The sequence below is a fragment of the Eleutherodactylus coqui genome, chromosome 1, assembly GCF_035609145.1.
Source record: "Eleutherodactylus coqui strain aEleCoq1 chromosome 1, aEleCoq1.hap1, whole genome shotgun sequence".
NCBI classification, from domain to species: Eukaryota; Metazoa; Chordata; class Amphibia; order Anura; family Eleutherodactylidae; genus Eleutherodactylus; species Eleutherodactylus coqui.
This window is the reverse complement of record NC_089837.1, coordinates 110,917,681-110,939,736: the sequence shown is the minus strand read 5'-3', so window position 1 is coordinate 110,939,736 and position 22,056 is coordinate 110,917,681. Positions and strand designations below refer to the sequence as shown.

The window sequence follows — 22,056 nt, the reverse complement described above, 5'->3', positions numbered from 1 at the left end:
ATAAATCATGCAAATGTAGTAATGTGCTTAATTAACTGGTGGGAGGAACCTCCGCTCCCTTCCAAGTTAATGACTTGCTAAACTGACAATGTAAAAGTGATATCAAAATAAGTACGAATGTAATGTTCTTGTTCCGTTCAGTGGAGGGTTTGTGTAACACAATACTGCTACTTGCATTACTTATAAAGACATTGTGCATCCCCCTTCACATCCCTCCTCAACCATTAACTTATTTGGGTAAGGTTTAAAAACCAATTATAGAATTTCTTATTATAGCTCAGTATTGCCACAGATCTGATTAGACTTGATACAAGCAAGAAAGTCAGTTGCCAACTGACAGGCTATATCATTATTATCTTACCCCAGAGACACTGTATTTTTTTGCACAATTTATTGCTTTTCCAGACTAACAATAGAATTTACTGCATGAATACTTTACCAGCAAGTCTTAAATGTATATAAAACCCATATACACTATACTAGAATATATTGTCAGTTTGAGCTAACTAAACATGACATCTGTCACAGATAATTAGAACACTTAGATGATGTGGAGGAATAAAAATTGAGACTGTTAGAAGCAACTAAATCTTTTCTGTATGTAAAATGCTTGGATTTGCTATTTGTTTGTGCTTGGGCCTTGAGGCAGTGTCATCGAGAATGTAGTACGTGGTCAAAGGGATGTGGACACCAAAAAGTTACATTTGTAGATTCTTGTTGAATGACTTATTGCAAACCCATGTTTGTCAATATGATTTGGTTCTCTATTTGCTGTTCTAACAGCTTCTACTCTTCAGGGAATCCGTTTGCACAAGGATGCAAGCATGAAGATCTATTCTTAGTGAGAGCAAATATTGATATTCATTTCACCAATTCTTCCAAATTATATCATTTAAAAAATAATAATTATAGTCTTTATTTATATTCTGCAGTAGAGATGAGTGAGCGTACTCGTCCGAGCTTGATACTCGTTCGAGTATTAGCGTGTTCGAGATGCTCGTTATTCGAAACGAGCACCACGCGATGTTCGAGTTACTTTCACTTTCATCTCTGAGACGTTAGCGCGCTTTTCTGGCCAATAGAAAGACAGGGAAGGCATTACAACTTCCCCCTGCGACGTTCAAGCCCTATACCACCCCCCTGCAGTGAGTGGCTGGCGAGATCAGGTGTCACCCGAGTATATAAATCGGCCCCTCCCGCGGCTCGCCACAGATGCGTTCTGACAGAGATCAGGGAAAGTGCTGTCTTGCTGGAGTTGCTATAGGGAGAGTGTTAGGAGTATTTTAGGCTTCAAGAACCCCAACGGTCCTTCTTAGGGCCACATCTAACCGTGTGCAGTAGTGTGGAGGCTGCTTTTTGCAGTGTTGCACTTTTTTTTTTTTGTATATCGGCCGTGCAGAGCATTGCGCCCTGCAGTAATTATACATAGTCCAGGGCCAGAAGTGGTGGTGAGGCAGGGACAGAAGACATATTTATTGAATATAGGCAGTGGGCCTTTCCAAAAACATTTGGGAAAAAAAATCTATTTGGGCTGCCTGTGACTGTCCTCAGTGTACTGGGTCTGTGCTGGGGGTAGTTGTCCTAATTCATACGCAGCCAGCTAAGTGTTACAGCAGGCTTGCGCAAAATTATTTCCTGGCTCTCTGTTGGCTGTTACATCACCGCTGTATTCCAGTCCACAGTGCAACAGTCTGCAGTTATTTTACATACTCCAGGGCCAGTAGTGGTGACACAGAGAGAGAAGACATATACAGTGTATATAGGCAGTGGGCCTTTCCAAAAACACTTGGGAAAAAAAATCTATTTGGGCTGCCTGTGACCGTCCTGAGAGTACTGGGTCTGTGCTGGGGGTAGTTGTCCTAATTCATACGCAGCCAGCTAAGTGTTACAGCAGGCTTGCGCAAAATTCTTTCCTGCCTCTGCTGTGCGTTCCGTAAGCAAAGTCAGCCTCCAACCAAATGCCAATAAGCGGCACATTTAATTACAGCGTTCTGTTTCTGCACTACTGGTAATACACCATGCTGAGGGGTAGGGGTAGGCCTAGAGGACGTGGACGCGGGCGAGGACGCGGAGGCCCAAGTCAGGGTGTGGGCACAGGCCGAGCTCCTGATCCAGGTGTATCGCAGCCGACTGCTGCGGGATTAGGAGAGAGGCACGTTTCTGGCGTCCCCACATTCATATCACAATTAATGGGTCCACGCGGTAGACCTTTATTAGAAAATGAGCAGTGTGAGCAGGTCCTGTCGTGGATGGCAAAAAGTGCATCCAGCAATCTATCGAACACCCAGAGCTCTGCGCCGTCCACTGCTGCAACTCTGAATCCTCTGGCCGCTGCTCCTCCTTCCTCCCTGCCTCCTCACTCCATTAGGCAGCCTGCAGACGAGCGGGTCGGATCCGGCAGCGAGAATTCTCGCCGCGCGATCCGACCCGAGCGCCTGCAGGGACGAGCGCGTACTCACCCGCGCCTGGCGGCCCCGGCTCTTTCATGTGCCGGCTGCCGCGCAGCCGGCGCATGCGCAGACCGGAGCGGCGGCCGGGTGAGTGCGTGCCCCGCAGAAAATTAGGACATGCCGTGGTTTGTTTGCCGCGCGAGATTTCGCACGGCCAAACCGCGGCCGTCTGCATAGGAGTGCGTATTTTAATGCACTCCTATGCAAACTTTCAGCGGCGGAAATCCCGCGGGAAATCCCGCGGCGGGATTTCCGCTCGTGTGCAGGCGGCCTTACAATGACACATTCTGAGGAGCAGGCAGACTCCCAGGAACTGTTCTCGGGCCCCTGCCCAGAATGGGCAGCAATGGTTCCAAATCCTCTCCCACTGGAGGAGTTTGTCGTGACCGATGCCCAACCTTTTGAAAGTTCCCGGGGTCCGGGGGATGAGGCTGGGGGCTTCCGGCAACTGTCTCAAAACCTTTCAGTGGGTGAGGAGGACGATGACGATGAGACACAGTTGTCTATCAGTGAGGTAGTAGTAAGGGCAGTAAGTCCGAGGGAGGAGCGCACAGAGGATTCGGAGGAAGAGCAGCAGGACGATGAGGTGACTGACCCCACCTGGTTTGCTACGCCTACTGAGGACAGGTCTTCAGAGGGGGAAGCAAGGGCAGCAGCAGGGCAGGTTGCAAGAGGCAGTGCGGTGTCCAGGGGTAGAGGCAGGGCCAGACCGAATAATCCACCAACTGTTTCCCAAAGCGCCCCCTCGCGCCATGCCACCCTGCAGAGGCCGAGGTGCTCAAAGGTCTGGCAGTTTTTCACTAAGAGTGCAGACGACCGACGAACAGTGGTGTGCAACCTTTGTCGCGCCAAGATCAGCCGGGGAGCCACCACCACCAGCCTCACCACCACCAGCATGCGCAGACATATGATGGCCAAGCACCCCACAAGGTGGGACGAAGGCCGTTCACCGCCTCCGGTTTGCACCGCTGCCTCTCCCCCTGTGCCTCAACCTGCCACTGAGATCCAACCCCCCTCTCAGGACACAGGCACTACCGTCTCCTGGCCTGCACCCACACCCTCACCTCCGCTGTGCTCGGCCCCATCCACCAATGTCTGTCAGCGCACCGTCCAGCCGTCGCTAGCGCAAGTGTTGGAGCGCAAGCGCAAGTACGCCGCCACGCACCCGCACGCTCAAGCGTTAAACGTGCACATAGCCAAATTTATCAGCCTGGAGATGCTGCCGTATAGGGTTGTGGAAACGGAGGCTTTCAAAGGTATGATGAAGGCGGCGGCCCCGCGCTACTCAGTTCCCAGTCGCCACTACTTTTCCCGATGTGCCGTCCCAGCCCTGCACGACCACGTCTCCCGCAACATTGTATGCGCCCTCACCAACGCGGTTACTGCCAAGGTCCACTTAACAACGGACACGTGAAGAAGCACAGGCGGGCAGGGCCACTATATCTCCCTGACGGCACATTGGGTGAATTTAGTGGAGGCTGGGACAGAGTCAGAGCCTGGGACTGCTCACGTCCTACCCACCCCCAGAATTGCGGGCCCCAGCTCGGTGGTGGTATCTGCGGCGGTGTATGCTTCTTCCACTAAACCACCCTCCTCCTCCTACGCAACCTCTGTCTCGCAATCAAGATGTGTCAGCAGCAGCACGTCGCCAGCAGTCGGTGTCGCGCGGCGTGGCAGCACAGCGGTGGGCAAGCGTCAGCAGGCCGTGCTGAAACTACTCAGCTTAGGAGAGAAGAGGCACACGGCCCACGAACTGCTGCAGGGTCTGACAGAGCAGACCGACCGCTGGCTTGCGCCGCTGAGCCTCCAAACGGGCATGGTCGTGTGTGACAACGGCCGTAACCTGGTGGCGGCTCTGCAGCTCGGCAGCCTCACGCACGTGCCATGCCTGACCCACGTCTTTAATTTGGTGGTTCAGCGCTTTCTGAAAAGCTACCCACGCTTGTCAGACCTGCTTGGAAAGGTGCGCCGGCTCTGCGCACATTTCCGCAAGTCCCACACGGACGCTGCCACCCTGCGCACCCTGCAACATCGGTTTCATCTGCCAGTGCACCAACTGCTGTGCGACGTGCCCACACGGTGGAACTCTACACTCCACATGTTGGCCAGGCTCTATGAGCAGCGTAGAGCTATAGTGGAATACCAACTCCAACATGGGCGGCGCAGTGGGAGTCAGCCTCCTCAATTCTTTACAGAAGAGTGGGCCTGGTTGGCAGACATCTGCCAGGTCCTTGGAAACTTTGAGGAGTCTACCCAGATGGTGAGCGGCGATGCTGCAATCATTAGCGTCACCATTCCTCTGCTATGCCTCTTGAGAAGTTCCCTGCAAAGCATAAAGGCAGACGCTTTGCGCTCGGAAACAGAGGCGGGGGAAGACAGTATGTCGCTGGATAGTCAGAGCACCCTCCTGTCTATATCTCAGCGCGTTGAGGAGGAGGAGGAGGAGGAGCATGAGGAGGATGAGGAGGAGGGGGAAGAGACAGCTTGGCCCACTCCTGAGGGTACCCATGCTGCTTGCCTGTCATCCTTTCAGCGTGTATGGCCTGAGGAGGAGGAGGATCCTGAAAGTGATCTTCCGAGTGAGGACAGCCATGTGTTGCGTACAGGTACCCTGGCACACATGGCTGACTTCATGTTAGGATGCCTTTCTCGTGACCCTCGCGTTACACGCATTCTGGCCACTACGGATTACTGGGTGTACACACTGCTCGACCCACGGTATAAGGAGAACCTTTCCACTCTCATACCCGAAAAGGAAAGGGGTTCGAGAGTGATGCTATACCACAGGACCCTGGTGGACAAACTGATGGTAAAATTCCCATCCGACAGCGCTAGTGGCCGAAGGCGCAATTCCGAGGGCCAGGTAGCAGGGGAGGCGCAGAGATCAGGCAGCGTGTACAGCACAGGCAGGGGAACACTCTCTAAGGCCTTTGACAGCTTTCTGGCTCCCCAGCAAGACTGTGTCACCGCTCCCCAGTCAAGGCTGAGTCAGCGGGAGCACTGTAAAAGGATGGTGAGGGAGTACGTAGCCGATCGCACGACCGTCCTCTGTGACGCCTCTGCCCCCTACAACTACTGGGTGTTGAAGCTGGACACGTGGCCTGAACTCGCGCTGTATGCCCTGGAGGTGCTTGCTTGTCCTGCGGCTAGCGTCTTGTCAGAGAGGGTGTTTAGTGCAGCTGGGGGAATCATCACAGATAAGCGTACCCGCCTGTCAACCGACAGTGCCGACAGGCTTACACTCATCAAGATGAACAAAGCCTGAATTTCCCCAGACTTCTCTTCTCCACCAGTGGACAGCAGCGATACCTAAACAATACGTAGGCTGCACCCGCGGATGGAAGCATTGTTCTCTATCACCATCAAAAACGTGGACCTTTTAGCTTCATCAATCTGTGTATAATATTCCTCCTCCTCCTCCTGCTCCTCCTCCTGAAACCTGACGTAATCACGCCGAACTGGCAATTTTTCTTAGGCCCACAAGGCTCAGTCATATAATTTTTGTAAACAATTTTTATACGTTTCAATGCTCATTAAAGCGTTGAAACTTGCACCTGAACCAGTTTTTATGTTATCTGGGCTGCCTCCAGGCCTAGTTACAAATTAAGCCACATTAACCAAAGCAATTAATGGGTTTCACCTGCCCTCTTGGTTGGGCATGGGCAATTTTTCTGACGAACATTAGTACTGTTGGTACACCAATTTTTTGGGGCTCTCGCCTACAGTGTAATCCAATTAATTTTTTGCCCACCTGCATTAAAGCTGACGTTACATCAGCTGTGTTGGGCAATGCAATGGGATATATTTATGTACCGCCGGTGGGTTCCAGGGAGCCACCCATGCTGTGGGTCCACAGGGAGTTGTAACTGCATGTGTCTACTTCTAAAGAACCCCAGTCTGACTGGGGCATGCAGTGTGGGCCGAAGCCCACCTGCATTAAACATGACATTACCTCAGCTGTGATGGGCAATGCAATGGGATATATTTATGTACCGCCGGTGGCTTCCTGGCACCCACCCATGCTGTCGGTCCACACGGAGTTGTAACTGCATGTGTCCACTTCTAAAGAACCCCAGTCTGACTGGGGCATGCAGTGTGGGCCGAAGCCCACCTGCATTTAACATGACATTACCTCAGCTGTGATGGGCAATGCAATGGGATATATTTATGTATATTTATGTGGGTTCCAGGGAGCCACCCATGCTGTGGGTGCACACGGAATTCCCATTGCGGAGTTCTACCTGCCTGTGACTATTTATAAAAAAACCGCGGTCTGACTGGGGCATGCAGACACCTTGACAGAATGAATAGTGTGTGGCACATAGGTTCCCCATTGCTATGCCCACGTGTGCAGCTCCTGATGGCAGTGGCACAGGATTATATTTCTCATTGCTTCTGTACAGCATTGTGGGCTATCGCCCGGCCCCTTTTAAAGAGGGTCGCTGCCTAGCCGTGCCAACCCTGTGCAGTGTGTGCCTGCGGTTCCTCCTCATGGCAGACACACTTATAAATAGACATGAGGGTGGTGTGGCACGAGTGCAGCTGAAGGCTGCGCAGGGACACTTTGGTGTGCGCTGTGGACACTGCGGTCTGGGGGTGGGGTGGGGGGTGGGGGCAGCATGTAACCCAGGAGAAGTGGCAGCGGAGTGTCATGCAGGCAGTGATTGTGCTTTGTTGGAGGTAGTGTGGTGCTTAGCTAAGGTATGCATTGCTAATAAGGGCTTTTCAGAAGTAAAAGTTGTTGGGAGGGGGGCCCACTCTTGCCACTATTGTGGCTTAATAGTGGGACCTGGGAACTTGAGATGCAGCCCAACATGTAGCCCCTCGTCTGCCCTATCCGTTGCTGTGTCGTTCCCATCACTTTCTTGAATTGCCCAGATTTTCACAAATGAAAACCTTAGCGAGCATCGGCGATATACAAAAATGCTCGAGTCGCCCATTGACTTCAATGGGGTTCGTTACTCGAAACGAGCCCTCGAGCATCGCGATAATTTCATCCCGAGTAACGAGCACCCGAGCATTTTGGTGCTCGCTCATCTCTATTCTGCAGCACTCTACAAATCAGAGGGTACATGTACAGAGAAAATTAGACATTATATATAGGAAGTGCGAAATTAATAAACATTTTGAACCATAGGAGGGAGGACCCGGCTCACAAGAGCTTACAGCAAATTTCACTTCATCCTACAAAACAATTTGACCTATGTGAAGGGTCCCTTGCAAGTCCATAATGATCAGGAGATGTTCTTTTAACACATTTTTGATTGATTTTATCAAAGTTTAAGAAACATTAACAGAAGTTTGTTCATGGAATACAAAGATATTTGTATATAAGATAACTCCATCTGATGTTTTGGACACATGCTCAAATTTTCACATTTCAGGCTGCCTGTCCGTGGGCAATTTTCACTACGTTTCCAGTGGCGATAATCCGGCTGTGGGAAACACAGTGAAAGCTTTCCATAGACTACTATGGAAAGCGCAGCCCCGCTGTCCACGAGCGGAGAATCATAGCAGATTACAAAGAAAGTCTAAAATTATTAGCAGAATGGAAAGCTTGGGCAGGGTGATAAATAGAGATGAAGGAGGATAAAGGAGGATATATAGGGCTTATCTATAGCAGAGCAGACATTTGGTAAACCAACTTATTAAAAATTGGTATTCTATGACAGTGCAACATTATAACTCACTGTGATAAACTTTTCCACCCTACTTCCTGCGTAAGGCCACCTGCACACAAACATATTTGCATTGTGAAAGCTGCGGTGGGCGTCCGCACCATGGTTCCACAGAAAATAACGTTCATAGCATGCTATGGAAAATTGCTTCTTCCTGCACACTGGTGGAAACAAATTGCAATTTCCACGAGAGGATGAAAAATTGCAGCATGCTCTTTTACTGTGCCACATTAGCATGGACAGCCTTTATTGAAGTCAATGGAAGCCGTCCAACCCGCGGCCTGTCCACAATTGACATTGTGGACAGGTTGCGAATTCCGCATCATTGCCTGGCGATGGCGCGGGAAAAAGAAACATTTAAAAAAATCTGTACTGCACATGTCTGATGGCCAGCTGCCAGATCCATCCTGGACAGATTATGAAAAACAGTAACAGGTATTACCGGACACTGGCAGCGGTCAGGGTCGGATTCCACTGCAGGCAGCCATATACGGAATCCAACCCATTCGTGTGCAGGCAGCCTAAGGCACCTTATATCTATGCCTCCACAGACTTAAAAGTTCTTAAAGGTCTTCATTTGTTTGGCTTATTGTTTATAAATGTTGTAACTTTTTATATCTGCACTATTTCTTTGATTATTATAAACTGCGGAATATAATGGAGCTAAATATGCAGTCTAATATTATTATTTTCATCCTAATTGTCTTAATTTAGTGGTCAATGCTGTATTCTTAGTGTGCCTTTTTTTTTTTTTTAGGACCCTCTTCTGGTGTCATTGACTTACTCCCAACTCCAACTGCTGCCACCAACTGGACAGCTGGCCTGCCTATGGACAATAGTGGCATGATCTTTAAATTTGATGGCAAACAAGGAGTGAAGATTCCAGATGCCATAGTACCAAAAAATCTAACTGACCAGTTTACTATCACTATGTGGATGAAGCATGGTCCAAGCCCTGGGCTGAGAGCTGAGAAGGAGACAATACTATGCAATTCAGACAAGACAGGTAACAATAGTTCTAAACCATAATTGCAGAAGGATAGAAACATAGTAACATAGTATGTGAGGCTGAAAGAAGTCACGTGTCCAATTAGTTCAGCCTTTTACCTCACATTCCAATATTGACTAGAGAAGGCAAAAAACCCAAAAAACAATGAAGTAGAAGTCAATGTTCCAATCCTCACTTAAGGAAAAAATAATTATTTGCTGACTTCAAGTCTAGCAATCGTAATAATCCCTGGAACAACAACTCTTAAAGTAATGACTTTAACGTAATATTGTAGCACCCAACTCTTATTAAATTTTCCAACACCACATCTCCAGGTAGGATATCATTTGACTGGTGCCATTATCAAAATCAGTGTTATTCAGTGGTTTTAATAACATGGCAGATCAGTGTATAATGAGATTCTCATAAACCATCCACTAGAAATAATGTGATCTGCACCTTCTCATACCTGCACACATCGATGTCCTCATAGCTAGTTTATAGCATCCTGTATTGTTCCATACACCTAGAGTGCATTGGATCAAAGAGCTTCTTCAGGAATTAATTAATACATATCAATGAACAGAGTGAAGCACATCCATAATTTACTAAAACACTCTATGTAAAAATTTGACCTTTGACTACGGATCTCAGGGACTGCTTCTTGGAGGAACAAAGTGTAACATACAGTTTTAATTGTGGATATGTTGATTAGGCTGGAATTCTGTAATTCTAGAAACCTCACTAAAGAGGGTTTCCCCACTGAGGAAATACTTTCCCTGATCACTAGTACTGAGATCTTGAGCTGCTCCATATGAACTTTTACATCCAATGGAGGGTTGTGCTAGTGACAAGGACAGAGAGACTTGGGTCTAGCGGTGGGGAACCCAGCAACTTAATAATTATTACCTCTTTTGTGGATAGGCAAAAAATGTTTACTCTGGGAAAACCTCTTTTGCTGTAATGCTAGTATTTTTGCATAATTATTTATGCATTTGTAGCCAGATTCTGTCATTGAAGGTTACCAGGAAAAGGCTTATATTCTTTATGCTTAACACATTAAGAATTTTTGGTGTTTTTTTCATTCAGTCAGTATCTATATTTTAAAAAAAAAAACAAATTCTGCATTTTTTTATACTATAGACAACTAAGGGTACTTTTACTTAGAGAGATTACAGATGACTATCAGCCTCTGTAAGCACAGGACCAGGCAGGGCAAGTGAGTGAGAATCATTCACTTGTCGGATTTGCTTGGTTTTCAGCTCACCAAGCGACTATTGGTCTGTGTAAACAGGCAGTCGTTCATCTATTAAGGCCGCCTGCACACGGGCGGAAATCCCGCCGCGGGATTTCCCGCGGGATTTCCGCCACTGAAAGTTTGCATAGGAGTGCATTACAATACGCACTCCTACGCAGACGGCCGCGGTTTGGCCGCGCGAAATCTCGCGCGGCAAACAAACCGCGGCATGTCCTATTTTTGTGCGGGGCACGCACTCACCCGGCCGCCGGCTCCGGTCTGCGCATGCGCCGGCTGCGCGGCAGCCGGCACATGAAAGAGCCGGGGCCGCCAGGCGCAGGTGAGTACGCGCTCGTCCCTGCAGGCTCTCGGGTTGGGTCCCGCGGCGAGAATTCTCGCTGCCGGATCCGACCCGCTCGTTTGCAGGCGGCCTTACTGTGACCGGAGGCAGACGGCAGGAAGATATCCCTGGCAAGCTGTGCCTCCATTCACTGTGTGATCATCGCTCCTGTAAAAGCATATGAACTATAATTGCAGAGATGACTGTCAGACACTTAAATCTAATAGGAGGCTAAGACTTCCTGTCCTGTAGATAAAAAAACTTTTCTGCAGTCATCTCATTATCATCACAGGCAAGATTACAATCAAAGTTAAACATTTCTATATAAATAACACAAGAACCACAATCCAGAATAGCTGATGATCAACTCCCCCTTCCTGCACAATGACCTCTGCACAGATCACAGAACATGTGTAGACCAGTCTCCCATACAAGTCAACCAGTCAGTTCCTGTCCATTGTGTGAATGGCCCATGAGGCTGCTCTAAAGTATATCTCTAAATGCTGTTAAAGCAGTTCTTGCAATATGGAAGGCCTCATAGTCAAGTACAGACAATAATATTAAAAAATCTACAATTAGAAAATAAAAACTTTACAAATTCAGAAGAATTTTCTGTATCTGGTTTTATTTTTTTTTTAAATATATAGATGATACATTCGCCTCAAAGGGGGTTTGTCATTTAAAAAAAAAATCTAAACTTACCCATTCCTTCCCTGTCAGTCTCCTTATTACATCTTCTCCTGGTTGAGCTTCTCCAGTGCCCCAGGTCAGCTCACTGCAGGCTGGGCCCAGTTTGTCATTAGGGCTGCATATCTCAAATTCCTTCCGGCTGGGTCAGTAAAGGTCACATCCCTGTGCTGTAGCTTCTCTGCCTAGAAAGAAATTGTAATCTATTTCAGAGATAGCTCGCTTGAACAATCTCTGAAGAAGATAGACAGTCCCCCTGCTGGCCTGTGAGCTGTGACGTAACGTTCATTGGTTGGCAGGCAGAAGACTGCCAACCAAATGTACGTAACCTCACAGAAAGGAGAAGAATCAGGCAGCTGGAGGTGAAGTGACCCCCTGGACTGCAGGAGACAGGAGAAGATAGGGGAGATGAAGATCTGGTAAGTAGATAAGTAAATAATTTTTTCTTTTTTAGTGACAGAAGGGCTTATTCAGATGAGTGCATTTCACATTTTTGAGTTGCCAGTGTGTCCATGGGACTTCATACAAACAACATATGGACCCATAGTAGGCAATGGGGCTAGTCATACATTCATTTTTTCATATGGACTGATGGTCTTTGAGAAGACAAATGTAGCATGCACTATTCTGGTCCAATTTGTGGTCAAGAATAATCTATTCATAATCAACAGATTTCTGAAATACAGATAGCACACAGAACTGGGAAGGAAATTTTACCCTAAATGAGGAACAATTGTCTTCCATCTCATTGGGGATTTTTTGCCTTCCCCTGGATCAACATTGGGGGGAAGGGGGGTTAATAGGTTGAATTGGATGGAAATGTGTCTTTTTTCAGCCATACATACTATGTTACTATGTATGTTACGGTACCAAAATCATTCCTAAAATCTAACTATACAAACAGTAGCCTCCAATATGCATGTACAATGTTTCCATTTGTTAAATCATGGTTTTTATTTCAGAAATGAACCGCCACCACTATGCTTTGTATGTACACAACTGCCGTCTTGTTTTCCTGTTACGCCGGGATTTTGACCAAGCTGACACTTTTCGACCTGCAGAGTTTCATTGGAAATTAGATCAGGTAGTAGCATTTCCTTTCTTTTTCTTCAGTCAGCAGCATTTCATGAAGATCTTTGTTCAGTTTTTCAGCTTAGCTGTACAAATGACTGTAACCATGTGCCCTACAGCTTTGTACAACCTCTACTAACTGAGAGGTCACTCGGCATGTCCTCCAGAAGAGAATTGACAGGTGGTCCTTTTAGAAGTCACACATAAACCATGGAGACCATGTTCTCTGTTTGTTATGCAGCATTTGATGATTGTATTGCCACACTTGACTGCAGTCCTCGCTGATCAATATATCATTTGTTATGGTGCAGCTTTTATTTAGAAATGTTCTTTCAATTGAACATGGCACAAGTTCTTCTACTGCCTCATTTCAGACGGTGCTGTAAATAACTCAGATTTGTACACTGTAAAATACCTCATGTTACTTTTAGATTGATATTAATTGCTACAGAGACAATGAACCATTTCTCACTAGGGCATTTCCATTATTATATTAAAAGTCAAATTTAGTAATTTAACCTTTTCATCTGTCAGTCAGCGTTTCGATTTTTCTGACATGTTTTGTGTATTGATGGATTAATCCAGCTGCATACTTATAATGAACAGACACTCCATTAATTTGAATTAGAAGCATTTCATAGAGTATAATATAGCCATAAAGTATCAACATATAGAAAATATAGTTAAATGGTGGTCATTGAATTGCCTGCTGAAGCAAAGGGGAAACTGGAGAACAAACAAGTCACTGGCATTGAAAGGGGGTTCCGCCCAACAAGAGGTGGAGATTGGTTCAAAAAATTGCTTGCAAGAGAGGCTTATTGGATTATGCAGTTATAAACCAGATTTCCATCTGATCTTAACCTCAGATCTGATCTTCTGTTTACATACTAATGTTTTGTACTGTTTTTCACACGTTGCGTTATTTATTTATTAGTAGGAGTGGTTATGCTTTCGTTATGTCATATCCTGTTACCTCTAAATGACTTGCTTCTTGTACAGGTTATATGCTATCATTAAGGTTTAGTTTTTGCCAAAATATGTAAGTCCCTGTTCCCACATCTGAGCATTTTTACCCTTTTATGGATATATTCTAATCAAGATTACATTTTTATGAGAAGTGATGGAGCGATATACATTGTTTTTTTCACATTGAGTTCCTGAGAAAGCAGCTTGGTGTTGTCCTCCATGCACTCCCCTTATTGGAGCTTTTCTGTTTGGCATAACCCTGTGAATTAAGATTTTTGGCGAGCTGTATTGTACCTTTTTACTATTTATATATATTTTGAGCATGTTCAATGGAGATACAGTACAGGGAATTTGGGGGCCAAAGCAGTGTAGAAAATTCATTGCCATGTTTCTCCAACCATTCCCCAGTGATCTAAGCTCAATGACGTGGAGTGTTGTCAAGTTAAAAGACGGCACTTTGGTCAGGGAAGACTTCCCGAAGATATGAGTGCAGATGATCAGCTAACAGTTCCCTATAGCATTCACCATTCATGGATTGTGGTATAATGACCAATGGTCTTAGGCCCTGCCAGGAAAATACTGCCAAGAACATGACACCAGAACCACCTGCCTGATAAAACCCAATGGTACACCTGTGGGAGACACAGGTTCATCCTGTTTATGCCAGCTATGAACCTAGCTATGAACATGGTTAAGCAGGAAATGAGAGTCTTCATTCCAGATGACCTTCTTCCATGTGTCCTAGTTCCATTGATCTCTTTTGTGGGCCTATGCAAGGTGTTGTTGACAATGATGGGGGGCATCAGGGTCAACCTCATCAGTCTTCGGCTACTGAACCCCAGTCAACATAAAATACACCACTTGTTCATCGTGAAAATTGTCTAACTTACCTGCTGTTGCATTGCTGGGTCAGTTGGTCTATGGTTGCTGAGATACCAGACATTCCACCCAATGCTCACCTCTAGGATCAGCCAAAGATGAGCTCCTGCTGTGTGATCTTCTGTCAGAAGTCTGCCCATAGTTCAACCAGTCTTGGTACACTCTTGATACCATGGTTCAGAAACAAGTGTGACTGTTTCAGAACTACTGGCACTACGCATCCAGGCACCAACAATTTGCCCATGGTCAAAGTCACTCAAGACACTATGTGTGCCAATTGCTAGCAAATATTGCCTTCTGCTAAGCAAAGGAGAACTCAGAACATTATCTGAGAGAAGATCATGATGTGGCCACTGACCACAAGATGTCATGTGGCAGCAATTCAATGTATAAGCGAAAGTAATTAAAATAGTCCCTATGATGTGATTAATGTAAGCTAGTCTGTAAGAGCGCCACTATAACTGGTGGTGTGTGGAGTGTTAAATGAAGGTTTCACTGTATAGTAGAGCATATTGCAACTTCAACACTATGGAGTGGGTCATGCATGACTGACATTGTATGGGGAAGGGGGGGGGTTTGAGTCAGTTGTTCACATTAAGCTGAGAGAGAAAGCCACCTCTCTCTGTCAAACATCTTAGATGCCATGGTTAACCGGCATTTTCTGTTTATGAGTTCTACATCAGCTGATATATGTTGTATATGAAACAATATAACTCTACTACAAACAATAATAATAGCCTTCTTGATGTTTGTGGACTCATACATTTACATGGTCATCAAGTTCCTCACAGATTTATCATTCATGATAAGGGGTAGTTTATCTCATCTATATGTGCATTTAAATTGTACCTTCTTAATCTCTTAATGACCACTGTATACTTTTTCTATGGTGGCAGTTAAGGGACTTCTTGTAATGCCTTTTAACAGTGAAACCTCAGAAGAAGATCGCAGCACTATGCAACCTTAGGCATTGGGCACAGATTGGAGACCAATAAGGATGGTCTCTGATCACTTTAACCCCTTCCATGCTGTTGTCAATAGCAGCCATGGCATCTAAGGAGTTTGACAGAGAGAGAGAGCTCCCTCTCTTAGCCCCTAGGCTCTCCTTAACATGATTCCAGAGGGCTAATAATTTACTATGGCAAGACAAAGACCCTCCAGGTCCATGGCATAATACTTTGCCTGCCTGCATAACACAACAATGCTTTATAGTACTATGTATTGCAAAGCAATACTGATAGCTGCCTCAAGACATTTAAGGGATAATAAAATAAAGTGACAAAAATGAAACACGAAAAACAATGGTCAAAATATTGTTAATGGTAAAATGGTAAATTGTAAAAAAATATTAAACAACAAATATAGTAACAAAACAAAAAAAGTTAAAGGGGTTGTCCCGCGAAATAAAGTGGGTCTATACACTTCTGTATGGCCATATTAATGCACTTTGTAATGTACATTGTGCATTAATTATGAGCCATACAGAAGTTATCAGAAATTTTTCACTTACCTGCTCCGTTGCTAGCGTCCTCGTTTCCATGGAGCCGTCTAATTTTCAGCGTCTAATTGCCAGATTAGACGCGCTTGCGCAGTCCGGGTCTTCTTCTTTTCTGAATGGGGCCGCTCGTGCCGGAGAGCGGCTCCTTGTAGCTCCGCCCCGTCACGTGCCGATTCCAGCCAATCAGGAGGCTGGAATCGGCAATGGACCGCACAGAAGCCCTGCGGTCCACCGAGGGAGAAGATCCCGGCGGCCATCTTCAGCAGGTAAGTAAGAAGTCACCGGAGCGCGGGGATTCAGGTAAGCACTGTCCGGTGTTCTTGTTTAACCCCTGCATCGGGGTTGTCTCGCGCCGAACGGGGGGGCTGTTGAAAAAAAAAAAAAACGTTTCGGCGAGGGACAACCCCTTTAAAACCAAAATACAGTGCTGAAATTGCTGTTAAAAGCTATTCAATAAACTATATGTACCCCAGAAGATAGGACATGCGAGTGCAAATTCACCCTATCACAGAATGTTTTTATACGTAATGTTCAATTTCATTTTAGCGGGGCTATTCATGTGCTAAAAAAAAAATCGCTTGTCTGACTGATGCTCAAGGGCTCAGTCAGATAGACATTTTTTGTGTTTGCGATTTGCATCTATTAGAACCAATGCTTTTGAATGGCAGTGGTCATATGTCCGATTTTTACCTGCGTAAAAAATTTGCACCAGTAAAAAATATGACAGCGAATTGCAAACCGCAACTAACAGCAGCAGATTGGCTGAGCGCAGGGACCAATTACAGGCTGCGCTCAGCTGTCATTCAATGGCTGAGCGCTGCCTCTGATTGGTCACAGCGCTCAGCTAATCAGAGTTTTCTTCTGGTGGGGATTTTTAAATCCCCTGGCAGAAGAAAATGCTTTAGTACAGTGCCAGCTTCACAGAAAGAAGATGCGCCGGACCCCGGACAGCGCCGCTAGGTGATGTATTAATATTTTTTTTTTCACCTGGGACATATTTTCAGGAAAGGACTTGTATTTCAAGCCCTTCCCCAAAAATCACTGCGGAGGCTGCCAGCATCTCACTGCTTTCAATAAAGCTGGCTGTAGCGCCAGCTCCATTAAATTCAATGGGATAGCATTGCGATCCTCTGCCACAACTGGTACCAGCTGTGGCAGGCGATTTCTTCAGCTCTGCGGGGATCACGATCTTCTCTGTATGTCAATGCGGCCGCCGCTGCCGCCGCCAGCCCCATTGACCACAAGGTGAAACCACTAAATATGACAGCATCCACTAGTTTTCACATCCAAGGAATCCCCTGCTGCAGCTGTCACAGCCGAAGCAAGGGTTAGCGATGGCACCACACTTTATGTGCGAATTTTAAACGCACCCAACTGTAATTTTTAGAACGTGCTGCCCGCTTCAGTCACACGATTTTTTTTGATGCATGCGTTTTACTTTCGTTTCAAGCAAAAAAATGCGCCAAAAAAACCGCCCGTCTAACCGAGACCTTAATGTTAGATTAGTGCTGTATTAAGGGGTTAAAATGTGATGCAATAGCTTAACATCCCTTTATGGTAAATACTTACCCTACAATTATATTTTATCTTTACATACATTACGCCCTTTAATGATTTCCTAGCATTTTGCAAAAAAAACCATAAAAAACGAGTCTATAATATCCTGCTTGGGATTTGTCTCCTTTGCTAATGCTAGTGATGTTTCTATTCTTGAGAAACTATCTTAGGGAAAAATATCTCAAGAGCAGCATGAGCTGAATTCATTACAGACAAGCAGTGCAAGTCCCTAATGCTTTGTGAGTACACCTTTAACCCATTCAGTGCCTGCAGGAATCTTCAGCGTACTATCTGACACATAGCTACAGGCTCGTCTATCATGTAAGCAGTTAAGGTTATATACAAGGAACTCTAAAGCACCACATTTACCTAAGCAGCTGGCGAGATAAATGATAAATGAGTCATGTTAATCCTACCACAGAGAATTATTCCAAGTCAATTCCACTGTATCCAGTAGGGTCTAAGTCCATTAGCTTTCTATCCCTTAAAGTCTTTTCTGACATAGTTTATTTGCAAAGCTTCTGCCGGTCTGATCCATTCTCTGCCCACCTCAATGGCAATCATTTCTTACAGATTAGGACGAATGCTTCAGGGCTGACCTACATGTCAGGTGAATCCAGGAGAATCAAATGTGGTTTTCCTCAATGAGTACAGTATCCAGCTGAAATATAGCTATAGACGGATATTCATAAATATAGCTAGAACAGGTTTTGTAGGATGAAAGGGTCACCTTCCTGCTTTATGCTCTTCTTATTTGAGATTTGGCAGAGAGACAGGAAAATGTTGATCACTGAGCAGGATTAGTGTGGGAACATAACTGCGGCCGTCAATGCTCGCTTTAACCTTTTTTTTTCTCTTCTTAATACGCAGCATTGTAAACATTTATCGCACGTGAAAACTTGTCATGTATTTTATATGCAGTTTAACCCTTTCCAATCCAATTTGTATTCTGGTTTTCCTAGGGGGCTTACTCTTTTTCTGCTGTAATATAACAGCGCTATATGCTGGCTTAAGCCAGTACTGCATGAGGTGACACGTTGGATAGGCTCCGACAGCAGAGAGGCTGGCAATATACAGTAAGAGAACCCCGACGGATGTCTTTCAACATTGGAGCTGTACAACCTTAAAGGGGATGTCTCACGCCGAAACGGGTTTTTTTTTTAATTCAATAGGCCCCCCGTTCGGCGCGAGACAAACCCAAGGGATGGGTTAAAAAAACAAAACGTTTATTACTTACCCGAATCCCCGCGCTGCGGCGACTTCTTTCTTCCTTTACCAAGATGGCCCCCGGGATCTTCACCCACGATGCACCGCGGGTCTTCTCCCATGGTGCACCATGGGCTCTGTGCGGTCCATTGCCGATTCCAGCCTCCTGATTGGCTGGAATCGACACACGTGACGGGGCGGAGCTACGATGACCAGCTCTCCGGCACGAGCGGCCCCATTCACCAGGGAGAAGACCGGACTGCGCAAGCGCGTCTAAAAACGCCAGAAGACAGCGAATTTAGACGGATCCATGGCGACGGGGACGCTAGCAACGGAGCACGTAAGTGAATAACTTCTGTATGGCTCATATTTAATGCACGATGTATATTACAAAGTGCATTAATGTGGCCATACAGAAGTGCTGAACCCCACTTGCTTTCACGAGACAACCCCTTTAAATCATAATGTCTTTAGTTGTCAGACAGTGGATTGGAAAGGGTTAAGCCTTGTATGGATAAATGGTTGCTCTGATTTATCAAAAAAGACATAGGGAAAACTCGGTGCTTATTACTTTCGCAGATGTCCTGGCTTTGGTGGCTTAATGCCTACAAAAATCACAGTTCTTGACATTTAAAAGCTTAGTAAGTCACAGAAGTTGGCTGAGAGCGAATGATTTCGGAAACTGAAATGTTGGTGGCTGAAAAGATACAATACAAAAATATATGTCCTTTACGGGTTTTAAATAGATATTGTCTTGGCTCACTGGCCAGGTTGCATCGGGACCAGGGTGACCTCTTGGCATCAGTCCCGGACCACGTGATCCACATGCTGGCGCATGATCAGTGTCATTCTTGCATTGGATGCTGAGATGAGCACTTCTTTGCTGCTGTGTGAATAGATTGGTCAGCTGGGAGGGGTGTGTCCCAGTCAGCCAATCAGCGCTCATCTGTATACATTTATTCCGGCTCCTCCTCATTGAGGACACCAGATATTTTTCTAGTCTGAAGGTGTTTCTGGTCTAGGCGGCGCTTCCATTGTCAGATAAGGATGTTTGGTGCTGAAGTAATTTGGGGTGTTTAACATCTATCTGCTGACATCTATTGTTTCTCTATATATTGTTATCATTGTGTGCCTGTTTAACATGTATACTGTGTATATTGTTTATTGTAGCAACCCTTATCCCTGTTTTCCAACTAGGGAGGGTCAGGATTACCCCAGGTTAATGATATGGGGTTGCTCTGCTTTTAGGTAGAGTCTCAATGCATTAGTAGGTTAGGAATCAGATTTCCTGTTCCCCTACTTTTTGACTTCATTATAAATATTTTGTGTTCTCTGAGTATATTGTGTGTATATCCATCCCTTTAGGACAACAAATTATGTGCAATCCGGACGAGGTGTTTTGTGTCCATCTTAGACATAATTTATATAATGTACAATAAAACTAGAACAGCTTTGTAAATACAATAAATTATCAATTTAAAGGGGTTTCCCAGGAAAATACTATTGATAACCTATCATCAGGATAGGTCCTCAATAGTTGATTGGTTGGGGTCTGTCGCTTGGGACCCCGACAGATCAGCTGTGATGGCGCAAGCTGTCAGCCCCGCAATAACACAGAGGTTGGAGCAGAAGCCTCTGCACCAACCTCTGTGTAGTAGCCGGCGCTTGGAACTGCACGCACAGCTCTAATTGATTTCAATGAAAGCCGTGCCTGCAGTTACAAGTGCCGGCCACTACACAGAGGTTGGCTTCCACTCTGACCTATGTGTTCTTGTGGTGCTGACAGCTTGCGCCCGCACAGCGGATCGGTCGGGGTCAAGAGCGACGGACCCCGGCCAAATAGGTATTGATGACCTATCCTGATGATAGATCATCAATAGTATTTTCCATGGAAAAATCCATTTAACATGGATCCAAGTCACAACTAGTAGTATAGCAGCGCATTCACTGCTTTAATAATTCTCACTTAAAACAGTCAACAAGCTTGTCTTTAGATGCATTCCTGATAGCTTTGTAGTAGGACACATTGCCTGGTGTGAAGCCCACACTTATTAGAATGTTATTTATCAAAGCAAGGTCTGTGCAGACATTGACCCTGCAATTAATTCTTTGAGATTTCAGCTCTGAAGCCAAAATAATTTGAATGTAGCTCTAAGCTAATCAAATTCCTTAGCAGACCTGTATGTTATAAGCAGAATGTCCTTGAAGAGAAAATGAGTTTTAACAATAACATAAAGTTGTTAAGGAATTGATAAGACATTTAAGGTGTAATTGCGCTTTCAGATAACTTTTCAGAATATGCTGCCATGTGTACATGAGGAATAATGTTATTTCTGGCCATTATATGACATGTAGTTGAACATATTTTGCTGATGAGGTCTAGTACTTGTATCCAAAAGAGTTTCATTTTGGTGCAGTCCTGGATTAGTGAGTTTTATACTCTTAAGAATGTTTTGCGATGATGATTTATCCGTCCAGTCATTGCCGATTTTCGTTCGCTTTGTAACATCAGGTTATTAACCCTTTCCAATCCACTGTCTGACATCTGAAGGCATTCTGATTGAAGGCTGTACAGCTCTGATGTCGGAAGACGTCCGGCAGGGTATTGTTACTGTATATTACTGGTTGTTCTGTTGTCAGGGGGCACTCCGGCATGTCCCATACCGCAGTACTGGCTCTAGCCAGCAGATGACGCCATTGTATAATGGCAGAAAGAGAAAACCCCCTAGGAAACCCTGAATCCAAAATTGGATTGCAAAGGGTTAAATGTGTTCCATGTTTTAGGTAATTTTAGGGGTCTGTTTACTAATGTTGAATAAATTATTGAGGCAGACGTTAGATGGGAGAGTTTAGACAGTTCTAGGGCCGTTTAATGAATTTCCTGTAGGACTAGGATTATGCCTGTAGTGATAGGGCTGATCAGTTTTCTGTAGTTTTAAGAGGGAGTTGAACCAGAAAAGATAGCTATGTTCAGGGGTTAGAAATAGAGATGAGCGAACGTGCTCATTTAGGACAATTACTCGATCGAGCATCGCTTTTTTCAAGTAACTGCCTACTCGGGCGAAAAGATTTGGAGGGCATCGGGTTGGAGCGGGGATTAGCAGGGGGGAGCTCTCTCTCTCTCTTTCTCCCCCACTCCCCACCGCAACCCCCCCCCCCCCACTCACCCCCGGCACCCCCCGAATCTTTTCGCCCAGTTAGGCAGTTACTCGAAAAAAGCGATGCTCGATCGAGTAATTGTCCTAAACGAGCACATTTGCTCATCTCTAATTAGAAATGATAGTTCAAGGTTTACTGATGGGGAGTTTATTGAAAGGTTGTCTAAGGAATTTCTTGTAGCTATATAATCTGCTGGTAATAGTGATCTATGCTTGGAAGGCCGAACCGACCTTGTGGATCCTTTTGCATTAAGTAGAAGTAAGCAAGTCTTGGTTTATGATGGTTCCATATAAATTGACTAAAAAAGGAATTTATCTTATTAAAAAAATGTTTAGGAACC

The 22,056-nt window shown here is 45.5% G+C and overlaps 1 protein-coding gene across 1 annotated transcript in view; it reads left to right on the top strand.

Moving 5' to 3' along the window:
- Positions 1-22,056, top strand: part of CLSTN2 (calsyntenin 2) — a 529,216-nt gene that overhangs the window by 341,632 nt on the left and 165,528 nt on the right. Inside the window, exons 6-7 of the mRNA XM_066601026.1 lie at positions 8,886-9,134; positions 12,343-12,464. Coding sequence (XP_066457123.1) covers positions 8,886-9,134; positions 12,343-12,464 — 371 coding nt within the window. The remainder of the gene's footprint in view (positions 1-8,885; positions 9,135-12,342; positions 12,465-22,056) is intronic.